At 39.1% G+C, this 17,524-nt stretch overlaps 1 protein-coding gene across 1 annotated transcript in view; it reads left to right on the plus strand.

Annotated features, from left to right (window-relative positions):
* CD109 (CD109 molecule) overlaps nt 1-17,524 on the plus strand; it is an 82,418-nt gene that overhangs the window by 45,537 nt on the left and 19,357 nt on the right. Inside the window, exons 20-29 of the mRNA XM_075046456.1 lie at nt 2,048-2,161; nt 2,375-2,593; nt 4,139-4,283; nt 5,268-5,444; nt 9,501-9,582; nt 10,889-11,117; nt 11,652-11,817; nt 12,943-13,133; nt 16,707-16,862; nt 16,948-17,013. Coding sequence (XP_074902557.1) covers nt 2,048-2,161; nt 2,375-2,593; nt 4,139-4,283; nt 5,268-5,444; nt 9,501-9,582; nt 10,889-11,117; nt 11,652-11,817; nt 12,943-13,133; nt 16,707-16,862; nt 16,948-17,013 — 1,545 coding nt within the window. The remainder of the gene's footprint in view (nt 1-2,047; nt 2,162-2,374; nt 2,594-4,138; nt 4,284-5,267; nt 5,445-9,500; nt 9,583-10,888; nt 11,118-11,651; nt 11,818-12,942; nt 13,134-16,706; nt 16,863-16,947; nt 17,014-17,524) is intronic.

Raw genomic sequence — 17,524 nt, forward strand, 5'->3', positions numbered from 1 at the left:
CTCTTTTTGTGCTTCCAAGTGTTTGAGGAGTTTAGCAATTTAAGCTAAATTCAGCACTCCTCAGGTTAGGTCTCTGACCTGAGATTCCCAACGTACAAGTGCAGTTGTCCTTGGCTCACTCTGTATTCAGGGAAACAGCTACTTAGAAAGAGTTATTTAGCCTGTTTAAAGTAGGAATGACTTTTTGAAGTCTCATTTAGCTAGTATTTTATATATGTTGAGTAATCTTCTGAAGGTAGTTATCTCCTTCCATTCATTATGTAAAGATCCTAGAGGAACTATGTTCCTGAGTCAACTCCACTTAAGTGCCTAAGGTTAGAAAGGTTGAAACTGTGCAGTACTGGGTCATAGATTTCCAACTTGATGCCAGGACTAGTGCAAGCATAGCTTGGAGACAGCCATTTACCTATTTTAAGTTCTCATGCCCTCGAATTCTTGGGGAGAGGCAAGTTTTGGGATCCAAACCGAAATCTAGCCCCAGATTTCATAGTTGGCTGCTATAGCAGACACAGAACATGTGCTTTGAACATCCTGATCATAACTCCACCACAGAATTTGGAGCCTGATCTGGATTTTGCAGCAAAGGCCCCTTTGAGAATGGAATCATGATTCTTGTTTCTTTCACTCAGCTTGGCGGAGATGGGACAGAAAGAGGAATAGTTTTCTGATTCAAACTGTATGAAAATATATACTTGGCCTCTTATCCTCAAATTTGAGAAGTAGAACAGATGTTGAGATTATTATTTAACTATAATCACCCACATGCGCTGTTCAGTACTTCACCCTCGTTGGGATGTTTAGATTGCGCTTAGAGTTCCGTATGGCTGAAACATGTTAATCAGTACCATACAGAGAAGCAAATAAAAGAAATGCATGAAAACTGTAATGGGGAAATAAATAAGTGACATCTGCGTGCTTAATGTCAGTTACTGCTTTGCATCTTCTTTTTGACTTCTACTACACAGAGTGTTGATAATTTTACCCTATCTTATTTTATTGTAATACACCAGAATAGTCCTGAGTGTAAAACTTTAGTATTGCAAGAGCTTTGGCAAAAAGCAAAACAAAAAAGACAAGGAAAATAGGCAGATAGGGAAAACCTTGGCTAAGAACTAACCAAAATTCTCCATCAGAACTTCTCTAATGTCTAATATATAAAGAAGTTTTTGACACTGAAGTCTTTAGCAAACACCTTTCAAAGTTTTAAAAGGAAAACATTGGAATATTTGCTAGCTAGAAAGAAAGCTGAGGGGTTTTTGGATCTGAAACTCGAAACACTTGGAAGAATTTTTTTAATGAAAACCAAATTAAAACCATTTTTAGTTGACATTTCAATAATAAAGGATATCATGCTTCAGCCATTCTTATTGTACAGATGTTCATAAACAGTGAAATTTTGATCCCATTCAGCTTGATGAGAGCTTACCACTGACTTCTTAGGGCCAAGACTTCATCCAAAACCCTCTGTTCACAGATAAAAGTAACTGCTTGCTGGTATATTTCTACAGTTTTTCTTTTAATTAGGAAAAGATGTATTTTTAGAAATATAACTCAAGAACTTATGCCAAGATTACTCTTAGAAAATAATGCATCATTCTAAGGTGTTGGTGAGTTACAGAATTTGGGAGAGTTAGTTATTTTGTATTCCAGTTGACATGGAGATGGGGCAACTGACAGATTCTTAATCATCCATTACTTGTGCACTCAAAACAGTTCACAGTTACCTTGATGAGATCCAGGACAGATCACAGCTTCCAAACTTGCCAGGTGATAGACCGTTAGTCCCAATGCAGGTGCCTCTGTTGGAACTTGCCCTGTCAAAGCCGTCAGCAGCTCCCATCTGAAGGGCTCTGCTGAGTTCCCACAAAGGTGCAAACGACCAGCAGCATCTTTGGCTTCTGCTTCAGCCCTGCAGTAATGGATTTTGTTAACTGTAGAGTACACATACTCCATCATCTGAATTTAAAAGGGATCAGAAGACAAGTTGTGTAGTTATTTTCTTGCTAGTATCTGTTTGTAGGGGTTCACTTCTGATTTTGTTTTGCAGCTAGAAGCTTTTCAACCTTTCTTCATTTTCCTGAACCTTCCATACTCTGTCATCAGAGGAGAGCAGTTCATTTTGGAAGTGAACATCTTTAATTATTTGAAGGAAGAAGCTGAGGTAAAATAACAGTATCTTTGTACTTGAATGTTACTAGGCACTGCAGGGTTTTCATCACTGGTCAAGACCACATCTTTCTCTTGTGAGAATGTTAATATTTTCTTCAGTAGGCAGACCATAAATCTATTTCTCTATACACAAAAAAGGTAGCAGCTTATGAAAGCAGTTTTTCCAAATTAACACTTTCTATTGCAAATGTTACTGTATTTACAGGTTACTGTCATCCTGGATATGAATGATGCTTTTGAAATTATTCTAACATCCAATGAAATAAATGCTACAGAAAATCAACAGTCTATATCTGTACCAAGTGAAGATGGCAAAACTGTTCAATTCCCAATCAAACCTAAACAGCTAGGAGAGATTCCCATCAAAGTAACAGCAATATCATCTGCTGCTTCTGATGCTACCATCCAGAAAGTTTTAGTAAAGGTAAACAGTCTGCAGCTTGGCTTGTTCCTGAAATAAATTGTTCCCTAAAATAAACAGGGTGCAGCAAAAAGGCAAACCCAATTACTTGTCTGCTTCTTGCTCTGTAAGGCTGGTTTCAGGTCAGGTGGCTTTAAGTAGAAAACACTTCTAATTTCTCCTTTAAAATTCTTTAGATCCCCTTCCAGGAATGAACGCATAGATCTGTTCTACAGCAAATAGTATATCAAATGCTTCTGAAAGGAACGTGAAACCTATCTGTGCATCAGTGAACCCCTGGTGCTACAGCTAGCTTAATAATCTATGGAGTGTGGACTAAATAATGGTGTTATGGATAAGTGTAATCAATTTTGCCATACACCTGCCTTTAGTTTTTAGTTCAAAGCCTGTTTTCTATGCACATTTTTGTATTTTGCTAGTGGTGGAAATTTAGCCACCAGACTTTCTGATAAACCAGAAACTGATAAGACTTGCCTAACTTTGGATGTCTAAGTCTGATTCATGTTAGGCTCCGTTTCAGTGGAAGGTGGTAGACATTTGTACATCTCACCCTAAAATAAATGCTTAAGATCATAGATCAGAGAATGGTTGAGGTTGGAAGGGAGTAGACCAACCTTCCTGCTTAGGGCCAGATCAACTGCAGCAGGATGCTCAGAACCATGTACAGTCAGGTTTTTAATATCCCCAAAGAGAGAGACTTCACAGCCTCTCTGGGTGGCTTATTCCAGTGGCTGAACACCCTCCCAGTTAAAAAAGTATTTTTTTATGTTAAAAAGGAAATCCCTGTGTTTCAATTTGTGTGCATTGCCTCCTATTCTGCTCTTGGGCACCACTGCGAAGAGCCTAGCTCCATGTTCTTTACACCCTCCCTTCAGGTATTCATACACATTGATGAAATCCCCCTGAGCCTTCTCTCCTCCAGGCTGAATGGGGCCAGCTCTCTCAGCCTCTCCTTAGACCCCTTAAAACCTGTCTTGCAGGGTTGTGAGCTGCTTTCAGGTGGAGCCACTTACTGCCCTTTCTGCTGAAGTTCAGTTGTTGTGCAGAAGAGAATAAAGCCCATCAGACTAAGGTGTAGGCTGAGGAGAGAAAGTAATTTTTCTCTGCTTCAAGGACATTTTTTCTCAAGGGATTTTGCATGCATGAGGAAATGAAACCTTTATGGTCACCTAACTAACTTCACTTTAAGTCCTCCTTGGGGTTGCAGACAGCACAAAAGGTACCACCTCCAGCCTCGGCGTGTGCTTGGCCATGGAGTTCCATGCATGGTGTGGAGCTCACTGGAATCAGAGATGCTCTCATTGACTTTGCGGGTGTATTTTTGTAATTGCTACGTGGTCTTGAGAAGCAAATAGCGGAGGTAGGTCTTCACAAGAAAAACATTTCTGTGTCAGTTTGGATAGGTCAATAGCTCAGGTTCTTGATGTGTTAGCAAGCAGGACAAAATACCTGACTGTTTTAGATGCCTTAGTACAGTAAGCACACAACTCCTGTCCTAAAAGCAACAAACTGTTGGAGATTACAAATATCCTGTCTTTATTTTGATAGGCTGAAGGATTGGAACAGACATATTCTCAGACAGTCCTTTTGGATTTGACTGGGAATAAACCACAAGCAGTGTCAAAAACTTTGGATTTCACTTTTCCTTCTGATGTTGTAAGTGGCAGTGAAAGAGTGCAGGTCACTGCTGTTGGTAAGGATTATCTTATTCTGTTTCCATCTTTATCATTTACTGATCAGCTATATATATTTTTTTTAAATAGTTTTTTGCCTGCTGGGCTTTTGTTGAACTTGGTATCTGATATATGTGTCCATAATCCAGCTGCTGGCATCTTCTGCACTGCAGGCTTAGGTGGCTTTTAAAGAACAGAGCCGTTGCCAGTAGTAACTAGAAGTAGTAAACTCTGTCAAGTAGAGCAGGGAGGCTGATGTGTAATAACCTGAGCTATCCTAGCAGGATTTGCCAGAGCTTCTCTCAGAGCCCCTGCTGAAGGACCCTTACAAGATTTTGCCCAGTATGGCTGTTGCTTTATACATTTTTAGGGACCTGCATTAATTTTTATTTAATTGCTATATTAATGGGTTAAATCATTAATTCAAAATAATTTACCATCATGCATTAGACTGAGCATAAGAAGACCTTATGGAGGGTGTTATTCCTTTGATTTATTTAATTTACGATATTATAGTATTGACTATCCATTTTCAGGGAGTCAGATTTTAATAAGGAATATCCTGCAAAGTTTGCTAGTATCCTGTTTTAATTCTGCTTGTCTGCAGAGTAAAACCTAAAAACCTGACTGATTGTTGTTTCTTGTGACACCTAGGCTTTGATAACTGTGGGTGAGAGAATAAATACAAGAAGTTTCAAATACGTACCGTTACTGAAACATTTTCCTGGATTAAATATCGTTTTGCCTTTTATTTTATTTTTTTTTTCCAATGGTGGCTGTTTGAAATTACTCTGTGGTTGGAAAGGTCTGTGGGGAGATGGGTCAGTGGACACAAAGTTGATCAGAAGATGAAGTGTCTGTTCTGCCTGGATAGTGACGTTTAGTACAAACGTTCCTAATGTGTCACATTTTCTCCCAGTTTAGATGATACCACCTTTTATGTGTGAGGTATACATTTATTTGCAATAAGCTTTAATTTATTTTCATTAAATTTTATCTTTCAGGTGATTTACTTGGGCCTTCTATCAATGGTTTGTCGTCATTGATTAAGATGCCTTATGGCTGCGGTGAACAGAATATGATCAATTTTGCTCCAAATGTTTATGTTTTGCAATACCTGACTAAAACCAGGCAGCTGAGAGAGGATATTAAATCAAAAGCTGTATCATTTATGAGGAAAGGTCTGTATGCTTAAAAGAAAGATGTTAGATTTTTAAGAACCCTTACTAGTAAAAAGATGTCTGTGACTCTGCATTTGCTATGTGAAATGCTGCTCTGTTGGTGTCATGAGAACTGGAAGAAAAGCCCATCTTCTCTTTCTTTTCCTCTTTCTTCTGGGCTGACAGAATTAAAGAGCAAATGATTTTGTTTACAAGGGCAAGTTTGCTCACAAAAACCCCTGTTGTTTTGTATAGTTACTTTTTTTCAGATAAAAAATGCATTTTAGAAGGTAATTCATATGGATTTCCTAGGTGGTTGTTATTTCTCCTTTGATAAAACCATATGTGAGCAAACATTTCTGACCTCTGCTTGCGGCACAGATGTTGAAAATTAGACAGTGGGCAGAGTGAACCATATTCACCCCACGTGTGTCTCTGTCTTCAGTGACACCATCCCCATCCTGCCATGTCCCTGTAGAGCTCAAGGAGTGGCGTTTGCTCTGGTGGCTGGCTTTTGCACACCCAAGTTTCAGACTTGGTAGGAAATGAACTCTGTGCTGGAAATCAAAAGCTGGAAAATTTTAGTTGGAAATCGTATATTTTAATCGGGAAATACTCCAGGGCATCACAAAGTGTGGAGAGCACAGTTGCACTATGCTTCTGTGCACCTTTTGGATCAGCCAGTGTCGAAGTGCGATGTACCACACTTGCCACGTGTCAGTCTGCACGCTGAGAGCCTGGTTCTCGGAGGGGAATGAGGCCATCCTCATGTGAGCTACACCCCTACTAACGCACCATGATGACATTTCCAAATTTTGTTTACTCTCTGTAAGTCTTTGGTGTTTTTTTTTTAAGTTGTTGACATTTCCCTTGGAAAAGACACAGGTGAAAATAAATCTTCCTTTCATCAAGATCCCAATTTTCTGTCAAAAGCAGTTAAATGATTTTTTTAAACCTTCCTACTACATGGTTTAGTTGAAAAGTAAGGTAGGGGGGGAAGAGGTATGTTATGTAAACAGCTACTCTGAAGTTTGTAAGCAATCTACTGCTCTTTGAAGCCTGAATTTTTGCTACCATAATTTTCTGAAGTTTTCCAGTAACAGATTTATTAAAGTTATTTCAAAGCAAGTGAAAGTTATAGGATTAAATGTCACTTATATACAAAGCATTGTGATACTCAACTTGTTCCTGGGGCTTTGAGTTTAGGTATGTTTTTGACACTGTAGTAGCAAAACCAGTAAGTATGCTGAAATATTTGTAACCTTAAGATGGAAAAGACCCCAATCTAAAAAATACTTTGTTTTTTTTCTTCATTTTAACAATTGATTTCAGTTGTTGCACTGATTTTTTTAAAATGTAATCATGAAGTTGAAATTTATCTTTAGTTTGAGATGTAACTTTTATAAGCTCAGTTTTTGAAAGGATTGTCATGAAGTTTAATTTAAAACAGACTTCATTTCACATGTCAGAAGTCACTAAATATTTGAAAAAGTGGCCTCATAATTTGAAGTAAATATAATTAATTTTAAGGCTAAATGCTTGTGAGAAGAAAGGATCATATAGCTAGCAGAGACTGCTATATGATCTTTCTTTTAGCAGTTTTTATTTACCTAGATCAAAGGCAAAGCAAAAGAAAAGATGCCTTTTAAAAAAATTCCTTCAGTTGTGGGAATGACAGATCCCATCTTGAAATCACTTCTTCAAAAATAAAAAAAATCCTGGTTGATCTGAAAACTTTGGTGCTAGACCCAAAGCAAGCAACGAGTTTGAGCAGTATTTCCAAGCTGTTTGAAATGTGAGACCCTTTAGTCCTTCACATATTTCTGAAGTCCTTTCCATCCTGATGCACTCCTCTTTCAGCCTTGCTCAGCAAGCCTCCGACATCTCTTGGGTTCCAGCCAGTCCTCTGGGAGTACTAGTGTACATCTTCGTAATGGGATCCTTCTTTTCCTTGCCTTTCCACTTGTATGTGTTGACATTTGAAGTATCATTTTTCATGTCTGATTGAGTGTCCGTTGGAACAAACACGGTGCTTCACAGCCCCCAGGTCTCCTGTTCCAGCATTTCTGCAGGCTTCCCCGTGTTAGATACGCTTGTGTTTGGAGAACTTTGCGTGACTGCACCGGGGTTGGCGTTGAGAAGAAAGGAAGCAGACTGTAGGAAAGAGCTGAGTGATCGCTCTGTCCTCTCTCTGGTTCTGCTCATCTTTCTGATCCCTCCCAATCTTAACAAATTCTGAGATGGATTTGTCCCTGTGTAAGGGCTGCTCAGCAGTCTTTGTTAAGCAGGCTGTTGGTCTTAGTTTAGTGCTTTTACACTGCCAGCAGGGTGATTATAATACTTATATATGCTGTATATTGCCTGTTCTGCAAAAAAGCAGAAGACCTCAGTTTTCAGGCCTTCAGTCAGATACTTGTGAAGAGGAAGCAATCTATTTGTATATATACACATATATTTGTGTTCCTCATAGCACATTATTTTGAGGCTTAAACTTTGACAGTGACTTTTGCTTTCCTTGGTGAGAAATGCCACTCATTCCTTCTTTTTTCCTCCTGCTCAAGAGTGCTTGACTCCTCAAGATCATTAACGGAGATGACAGATTGTCTGTATGGGAAAGATTCACCAGTTTTAATCATGTAATTAACCACTGTTGTTGTGCTAAATACATTACAAAACCCCTATATTTAAGTGGAAATTGTAATTTCAAACTCTTCTAAAGAGACAAAAACTAAACCTGATGCTACTGGGACTAGAATTTATATGGGAAGGTGCGCTAGCATATACTGTAGCAGTTCAGATCCACATCTTTATATCTCATCTGTTATAGAGAGACCCTGACTGGGATTTCATCTTACACTCTAGCTTAGATTTGAGGGACTAGGCCATTTGTTCCTCAGTAATTAAGGCTGTGGTTCATTCACTATGTATCTATATTCAGGGTAGTACATAAGTGGGTGATTAATCCTTTGTCAGTGAAAGCAAGGAACACTTTGCAGGGGAGAGAGTTGTAGTCGGATGGACCTCATGGGACATATTTCTAAATTCATTAATTTGTATAAGACTTAATGATGGTTGCCTGAGGGGTTTCCTTCTGCCTGGCTGATTCAGTATTGTGTATGTATCTGTCAGGTGTTGGATTAATGAATGTACTTTCTTAATTATAATAGCCAAAATAGTAAAGCCAAGGAAAAAGGCAAGGTGGGGGAAAAGAAGAAAAGATGTCTTGTGAAATGCTATAAATAGATATGATTATTGTTCTGGTTACACAAATGGCAAGCAAAATGTAAGGGAGGGAAGGCTTTAGATATCAGCAACTACAGTGCGTAGCATATCATAGGAAGCTCTTAATTTCTAACATTAACGAACCTTGGTTCTTCACTGAAGTCAGCTATTGAGTAAGCATGCTGCTGGTGGTCGTGAGCAGCTAGTGAGCCCTTTTATTATTGATGTTCAGCAGTCAGGAGAAGGCTGCACTTGTTCTGGATACTGAAAAATCTTTCAGTACCTTTTAAATGGATCCTTCTCAGGATTTCAGGATCTTCAGGTCTTTTGAAATTTTTCACTTGTTTTAGAACAACCTATTCCAGCACACTTCTCCTGATAGCTAGTCCTTTGATTTGACAGGCAAGCTGCTGAAAAGGTCTGGTTTTGTAGCTTTGCTGTAGCCTTGCTCTTCCAGCTGGAAAATACTTCATTTTTGCTTGTCCTTCCATCTGCTGGGAAGATAGACTCTTTCTGTAGGTGCACAACTCCAGCTCCCCAAAGTGACAAAGCACTGAACTATAGTTGCTACTCTGTTCTGCGCTCGCTGTTGTGCTCCTGGAGCCACCCAGTTATGCGGGAGTGTGTGTCTCTGCACCACGCTGTCACGATTAGGTGGCAGATGAGTGACAGCAGGAGTCATCTTCTGCGCGGTTTTGTGTGTTCCTACATATTTGGGAGATTTTTTATGAAATACAAGCTCAAGTTCTTCCCTTTTCAGCCTTAGAAAGGTTTGCTTCGTATCAGCAGACAGTTTGTGCTGGAACTTGTATGAGAGGAAAGTGTTCAATACCTGTGTCTTCTTTTCCACTTCAGGCTACCAGAGAGAGCTGCTTTTCCAGAGGGATGATGGCTCTTTTAGTGCCTTTGGAAATGAAGATCCCTCTGGGAGCACATGGTAAGTAGTTCTGCCAGATTCACTGTGGAATTTGCGTATTTTAGATATTTTCCCTGCGACTAAAAATTTTTTGTGAAGATGGTAAAAATTTCCAGCTATATTAGCCTTCTGCCTGGTTTCCATTAGGTGTTTAGGCCAACTCTAAGGTCATTCTGCTGGATAACATGCTCTCAAAGCCATTACTAGGGCAAGGCTTTTTAATTTTGCAAGAGATGAATGATGAATTATTTTAGCCAGGGGAATAGCTTGGTCTGAAAGTTTTTCTGTTGCTTTCCTCAAAGGAATGAAGAATAATAATTAAATGGCTTATTCTTGCACTTGACTGAAACCATTTAGGGCTCTGTGATCGTCATTGCTTCAAACAGATTTTCAGTTCTCGCCATACTGGAGGCTGAAGACTGACTGAGGCATTTCCTTGGGGGTGAACAGAGTTACTGGTGGTGAAAATTTGTCCTACTCGCTTCTCTCACACCTCCTTTTTTTTGAGACTGTAAATACAGCTGAAAAAGCCTTTCCAGTGCTGAATTTCACCCTGAGAAGCATAGGGAGCATAGTAGCAGAAGCTAGACAGATAACAGAGACAAGTTCCAGCACTTTGTTCAGCTAACCCATGTTCATATACTTATGTATTTCAGTACATGTGGATAACTTTAAATAGAACCATCCCAGTTACTGTGCCGCTGACTGAGTCACTGCTTCTGGAGTCAGTGAGCATCTTTCATTACCATCAGCAGGATTTGCCTTAGACTCAGTATTGATGGATTGGAAAATGAAGATAATTTATCTGTACTGGCAACTCTTGTACTTAAATAGTGCAGTGACAGGTTACATGAATGCACGTTTGGCAAAGAAGGGAGTCAAAGCAGAACTTGGGATTATTACTAATAAAACAACAAAGGTTGTTTCAATGATATCATTACAGGGATAATTGTGATAATTAACATCACACTCATAACTGCATTACTTTGTAAACTATGATTTTTGCCACTTTAGCAGCAGAAGACAGGAGAGCAACATTTAAATAAAGATATACATGTGCTGGCAGACTTGGAGTCTATATGCTGTATTTATTTTTGAAACATAACAGCTGGAAAAGGGGTGATCTTTAGGAACAAGGACATAGCTTCATTTTTTGGTGGATTAAGCTTAGTCTGCTTGCTTTTCTGGGTGAGGCATGTATTTTCCTCTGTGCTTGGGAGGTGTGTGTGCAACACCTTATGCATCACAGTATTCTTACATCATCTTAAACAGAAGAAGTTGTAATATGTTGCTAATTTCGTCATATTTGATTAACCTTTTCCCCAAGGTTATCCGCTTTTGTATTAAGATGTTTCCTTCAAGCTCGTCCATTCATAGATATTGACCAAGATGTACTCATGGATACAGCTAAATGGATTGTCCGGCATCAGAAATTAAACGGAGAATTTCATGAGCCTGGCAAAGTGTTACACAGTGATCTTCAAGGAGGCACCAATAATCCAGTCACTCTCACAGCTTACATCATGTCATCCCTCCTAGGGTTACCAGATAAACAGGTACTGGCATTCGTAAATAGAATTCATAGTTACTGGGACACTTCATAAATTGTCATAGTACCTGGCAAACACTTGGTAGTTTAAGGAAATAGCAGGACATCTGAAGAGAGACTAAATTTAACCTGATTTTGTTAAATTTCCCTTATCTACCCGAGACAATACAAAGTTGTGCTTTTAGGCCCTTCAATTTTATGTGCCTTTGCAAAATCTAAAGGCAGTTGCTTTTAGCAAGAATATTGTCACGGCTTTAGTCCAAGAACTTGCAAAGAAATTTATGGGGGGAACTATCCTTAGAGATGTTAAGTCATTCCAATTGATTTCATTGAGATTACTCATGTTCATAAAAGACAGTGCCAGATCAAAAGGCTTGCCTTAGAGTTCGTGCCTGTGGCTCTGAAAGAGATTTTCAGTATTTCTTGACTGTTGTTTGGTGATAGTAATGTTTCTGTTTCTGTACAATTTTTTTTTTAAATTATAATATTTCAATATATATTTTATTCACTGTACATTCTTCAATATGATCTTCATTTCCAGCATGCTTATGTCATCAAGAGTGCTACAAACTTTCTAGAAGATAAATTAGAAGAAGGCATTTCAGATAATTACACCTTGGCACTTGTGACATATGCATTGTCCTGGGCAAAAAGTGCAAAAGCAAAGGAAGCACTGAATATACTGAACCAGAGAGCAGAACACCAAGGTATTGCACAACTATCTTACACATTTGTATAGATGGATTTTTGTCAAACCATTTAAAAATACCGATTATGTATCTACAGCTGCATATAGAATGAGAGATTAAGAGAATCCTTCTTCTGAAGTCAAATCTGTTTTGAGGGTGATGTAGAGAATAAGCTAAGAACTTCCAAGACAGCCTTAGTGAAAAGTGTCCATAAATGAATGACAATTCACAACAAAGCTAGGCCTCTCAGTCTCAATTACTGTGTTCCATGATGCTGTTGAAGAACATTACTTGTCAGTTTTCCCATGTTATTGTGTGCACTTATAGGATCAGCCTGGTTAAAGAGATGGATGACGTTAGCTATTCCAAACTGGTTTGGATAGATCAGGAGGGTGGTGGGGGGCAATTAGTTAAAATCGCTATTGGAATGAAGAGTTGAAGGATTGGACTTTCTGTAAGACCATACAGAGTTGCATTTTCTGTAGGGACCCATCGTCTCATTATGTTTAACCTCTTCTGAGTTCAGCAAGACTGAATTTTGTTCCCTGTTTTGGGGGAAGAACAGACCATACAGAGTATAAGAAATGGAAGGGTTTGGCTCAAAATAGTAACTGTCCCCCTGAAAAATCCGAAGGAATTAATGTTGTAGCCTGGAAATGGAGCCTCTTGGTGTCCCTCTGTGTTCACTGAGTTAGGTCTTTCAGACAGTCACTTTTGGGAAGGGAAGAAGTCACTTTTTTGGAAGGCTTCACTCAAGGATGAGCCTAGTGAGCAGCCATGCTGCCTGAGATGTCTCCTCTAGTCCTGGAGAGAAAGGAGCACCCAGCAACGAGGTGGCCTTTTGACAAGGGCTCCCTTATGTGAGCACTTTGGGCTGACACCAAAGGATCGACGTAAAGTTCACTGAAATCAATGGGAGTGACTATATGGATTCCAGCTTTTTTTGTATCTAGATTCAGCCACTGCTGAGGAAGCACTTAAGTCAGTCCTTTACAGGACGCGTGCCTAAACTTTAACACAATTTTCCAGAACCTTGCTAGATCCCATATGTAAGCATTAATTAAGAGATTTCCCTTAAGTCTTTCCCAGAAGTCCAAAGACTTCAGTCTGTGGTTCTGAGGTTACTATTGGTTCCTTTTGCAGGAGATTTTCGTTTCTGGGTAACACCTGCTTCTGAAATTTCTGATTCCTGGCAGCCACGGTCCATTGATATTGAACTTGCAGCATATGCTCTGCTCTCGCACTTTCATCAAGACAGATTAGTAGAGGGAATCCCTATTATGAAATGGTTAAGTCAGCAAAGAAATCACCTTGGGGGATTTTCATCTACTCAGGTAATACCTTGTCTCAAGGGGCTTTGTTATACTTTCTAAATGAGCACTGTATATCTAAAAAAAAAAAAAAAAAAAAAAAAGGACCATTTGTTTTTTTACATAATAATTACTGAATTTTGTTTTGCTGTAACAGCCTTGGTTACATGCAAGCTTGCATTCTTTGCAATATTGGCATCTTAAATGTGGACTACCAGTTTTAGTATTTTGGCAAGTATAATAAAAAACAGAATTAGAGGGTCACCTTGATTATATAAAATATTAATAACAAAAGATCTTAAATTAAGAAGAAAAGGTGATGCCCATGGAAAAAGAATTAATCATATTTTCCAAGCAAGCATGATAAATATCTGTGCTTACTTTCTTTCCAAGGAGAGAAACCTCTTCCTATTCTTTCCATGTGTGGGTCCTCAAACTCCTGAAAGGCTAGTAACTGAGACAAAAAAGGGGAGTAGGTTTTAAAGAAACAGCCTAACCTAGTGCCTCTGTTGGCAGTTGGTCTTAACTCAATAATGTACTTTTTCCTCATTATTGTGTAGATTTTTGATGGGCCATGAAATTTGGAAGATCTTCATTATCTCCAGGAGGTTTCCATGTTATTGAAACCACATCTTGTAAGCTGTGCTGGCATCCAGAAAATTTATATAGTACTTTGGATTGCATTAGTTGAAACTAGCCTTTAAATTAACTACAAATGCTGGTCACAGTAAAATGTCACATTTCATCATACTGCTTGGTACCAAGCTGCACAGGCTATCCTTCATTATTTTCAAATGTTTGTTGGTATTAATCTGGGATATATTAGTTCTACTAAATAAAATGCAATTTAAGAACCCGCCTGGTTCCCCTGAGGTTCTAGTATTCTCCTAATGTGTTAATTCTTGCTTATTATTTGAAGAGGCTGATTGCAGCACTAAATGAGTTGAACAAGCTTTTCTCTATTTTCCAGAAACCATTTTTACTTGAAAGTTTGCAAATCCAACAGTGTACCATTTACCCCTGAGGATAAAGTTAAGAAATGAATTTAATCCTTTTGTTCTTCCATAGTCTAAACTATTTTGATTTCAAAATTACTCCAATGTCTCTCTAGATGCCTTTTTAATTTGTGGAAATGACCCCATACTTTTTGTTTACTTCTAAGATTGCTTTAAAAAATTTTTTTGGAGTGTTTCCTTCCATGAGTTTATTACATTAGAAACTTAATATATTGTTACACAATAAGGAGGAAAGTAATCAGTTGCACGTGCAATGTTTTGTAATTTAGTCTATGATAACTAAATGCAATTTATATATGTGGTATAGTTTACTATGAATTTGCAGACAGTCTATTTTGCTTTATAATGCTTTTAATGCTTGGGCATAAAATGTACATATTTCATATATACAGGAATACAATTCATACAAAAAATAGCATATATATGAATGTAGATTTAGATGGTGGGGAAGAGTAGCAAATTCTGCAAAGCCTGTGTTGCTGGGCAAGAGCAGCCTGTAAGTCTGTCTTGAGACCATATTCCCTAACTTTTCAGGTTGTGTATTGGACGCAGCATTGCCCTACCGAGCCGTGCAGCTTGTGCTTCAGCTGTGAATGTTTCCTGGTGAAAAGCCTTGGGTATGCCTTCTGCTGTAGAGCATGCCAAGGGGAACGTTTGTCTTCTCTGTAGGTGGTTCTTTGCCCTCTTGTTTTTCACCTGTGTTTCTGAGAGTCGCTTGAGCCTAGGATGTGGAAGAGCTCTGAAGTCACCTGCAGCAATGGCAGATAGCTTTTCTAGACATCTTGAACTCTGTCTGAATTTAGGGCGAGAAATGTAAATGTGAGAAATGTAGTTGCGAGGACTTGGAAAAGGTGCTTCAAGGTATTCCTTGGTTTCCCCAACTTAGGTAAGGGCAGGCATATTTCTGCTTTCAAATGATTAAAATCCGATTCTCTAACAAGACCTTATAGCTCCTTAGGTCTATAAGATAGATCAGATATATAGATGTGATAGGTCACTGTAGTTTCATTCACTTCAATGTGAAAGAAGTTGTGTAAGTTTGGGCTTCCAAGCTGTAGATCTTCATCAGAAACTGCCATACACTGGAGGTTTTCAAGATGCATTTGGACAGAGTGTTAAAAAATCTCAGCTCGGGTCCCTTCCCCATGAAAGGTTGGACCAGATGATCTTTCGAGGTCCCTTCCAACCTGGGCTGTTCTATGATTCTATATGAGTGGTCTGAGTAGAGGGCAGAGTCATTCAGATGCTTTGTCACTGTCTTCTGCAAAGGAGTAATCCAAAACATTCTTTCAGGGTAAATATCGGCCTCCTACTGAAAAAGTCTGCCACTTACTCCAGACTATTATATCTTCCTGTAGCCCATTAGTTGCATCTATTCTGTCACACCACATTAAGCACTGGAGTTGGGATCCCAGCCGTAGCGGTTCACTGTACCAGCAACTTTGGCACTGTTGCTAATCAGCTGATCTTCCTGGATTTTAAATAATCAGTGAAGCAGGTCATGTCACGCAAGGACGTGGCATGGGAAGGAGAGTGTTTTTGAGTAATTTAGAGTGAATAGGCAGCATGTGCTGGTACCTTAAAGTATGGCACAGTCACCATGTTGTAGTTAATGAGCTTCTGTTACGTTAGAATTTTGTTGCTAGAAGTGACCTGAGAATGAGTAAAACACCTCTCTATGTCGATCCTGCAAGGCCAATTCCTTCACTCTCTGGTTAAAAATAGGTGCAAAATGAACTACACAAACAGCAAAAATCTCTGAGAAGCATTAGAGACATATAATTGATTACTGTATATTTTTTCAGAAAATAGTGGATGTTAAAATCCTCATTCACTAACCTGTGCTGGACCAAATGTTCAAAAACTGTCCCTGTGTGCAAAACCTGGAGAGCTAATCCTGCAGTCATACACAAAGATAAACAAAAGAGAATTTTAGATATATATGATAATGTGTTTATAAGCATATTCTACGGTGGTTAAACAATTGCACAAAACCTTTTGGTCAAGTACAGAGTATAAAAACTGGGCTGAACCCCTTTGAAATTATTGCTAGGGGTCTGATAAAAACTCATTTCAGGCTTTTTTTTAATAGACGTTAGTAGTTTTTCAGACCTGTAACTTCTGCTTCGTTGATCAAGGTACCCTGCATAACTCCTGTGCAGTACTGGATATTTAATGCATAGTCACTAAATAAATCTAGAAAGTAGCTGTATCATTACTTTCCTCATTGGCTCTCTCTTCACCATCCGTGTGATGCGTGATTCTGACCGTTGTGTCTACCGGCGTGTCAGGTCTTCCGCATACCTTGCACAAGAGCAAAACTTCCTTAGCTGGCTCCCACCTCATTCTCCATTGCATGTCACAGTAGATAACTTCTTGTCCTCTGTTGCTGTCCCTCTTCTGTGCTGGGATCCTTCATGCCAGTGCAATCCCAACGGAGATGTGGAGGTGGCTGTGTGAAGATTCCAGCATAACAAACAAATGAGACAATGCAGAGACCGTGAGCTCCCCAAGGCACAGCTTATACACAGGTAGTTCACTGCACAGGCTTTAATACAGAAGCATTTGTTTCTCTCAACAGGACACGGTGGTGGCTCTGCAAGCCTTGAGTCTATTTGCAACTCTCACTACTGCGAGCAAAACAGAAATGGATGTAACAGTGACAGCACCTTCTTCGAAAATGCCAGAAACATTTTCAATTGATACTCGAAACCGCTTTCTGCTTCAGACCAAGGAGGTACTGTAAAAACTGAGGAATACTTTCGTAAAGTCTGCTGACTGAAAGTACTTTGAAAATACTGTTTTACTCATCTTTCTTTCAGATTGCCCCTGCACAACCAATGACAATTACAGTGGCAGCAGAGGGAACAGGATTTGCTGTCTTTCAGGTATGCTATGCAGTTATTCTTGCTAAAGATATGCTCTCTATAAGGAAGGTTTATTTTGGAAGCTTTATAAAACATGTTAACAAGAACAATCTTCTGAAATGTCAAAGCACTTTACTAATTGAAGAATGCTGTGAACCAAATATTGTGTGAATGGACATATTCATATGATTGTTTATGTCTGATGGCCTGGCCTTTTAAGTACTGCTGGATGATTGACAGTTTTGGGGCACTTCCATGGGCCAGAGCCGTATCAAAGCAGCCCTGTCCTCCTGCAGAAATGCAGTGTCCATTTGCAAGACAAAGGACTGCCATGGTACGTTGGCAGGCACAAAGGTCGGAGTAAAATAGGCGTGTGGACCAGGCAGAAATGCCTCATTGGGAATGTGTGGTAAACCATGGTGAGGCACAGATCAATTCAGAACAAGATGACACTGCTAGTTATTAAGAGTTGTTTTCCTTTTATTGAAGTAGAATACAACAGTAGTGCAAAAGCTAAAACTAAAAGAGTATT

This window comes from Buteo buteo, chromosome 15, assembly GCF_964188355.1.
Source record: "Buteo buteo chromosome 15, bButBut1.hap1.1, whole genome shotgun sequence".
Classification (NCBI taxonomy): domain Eukaryota; kingdom Metazoa; phylum Chordata; class Aves; order Accipitriformes; family Accipitridae; genus Buteo; species Buteo buteo.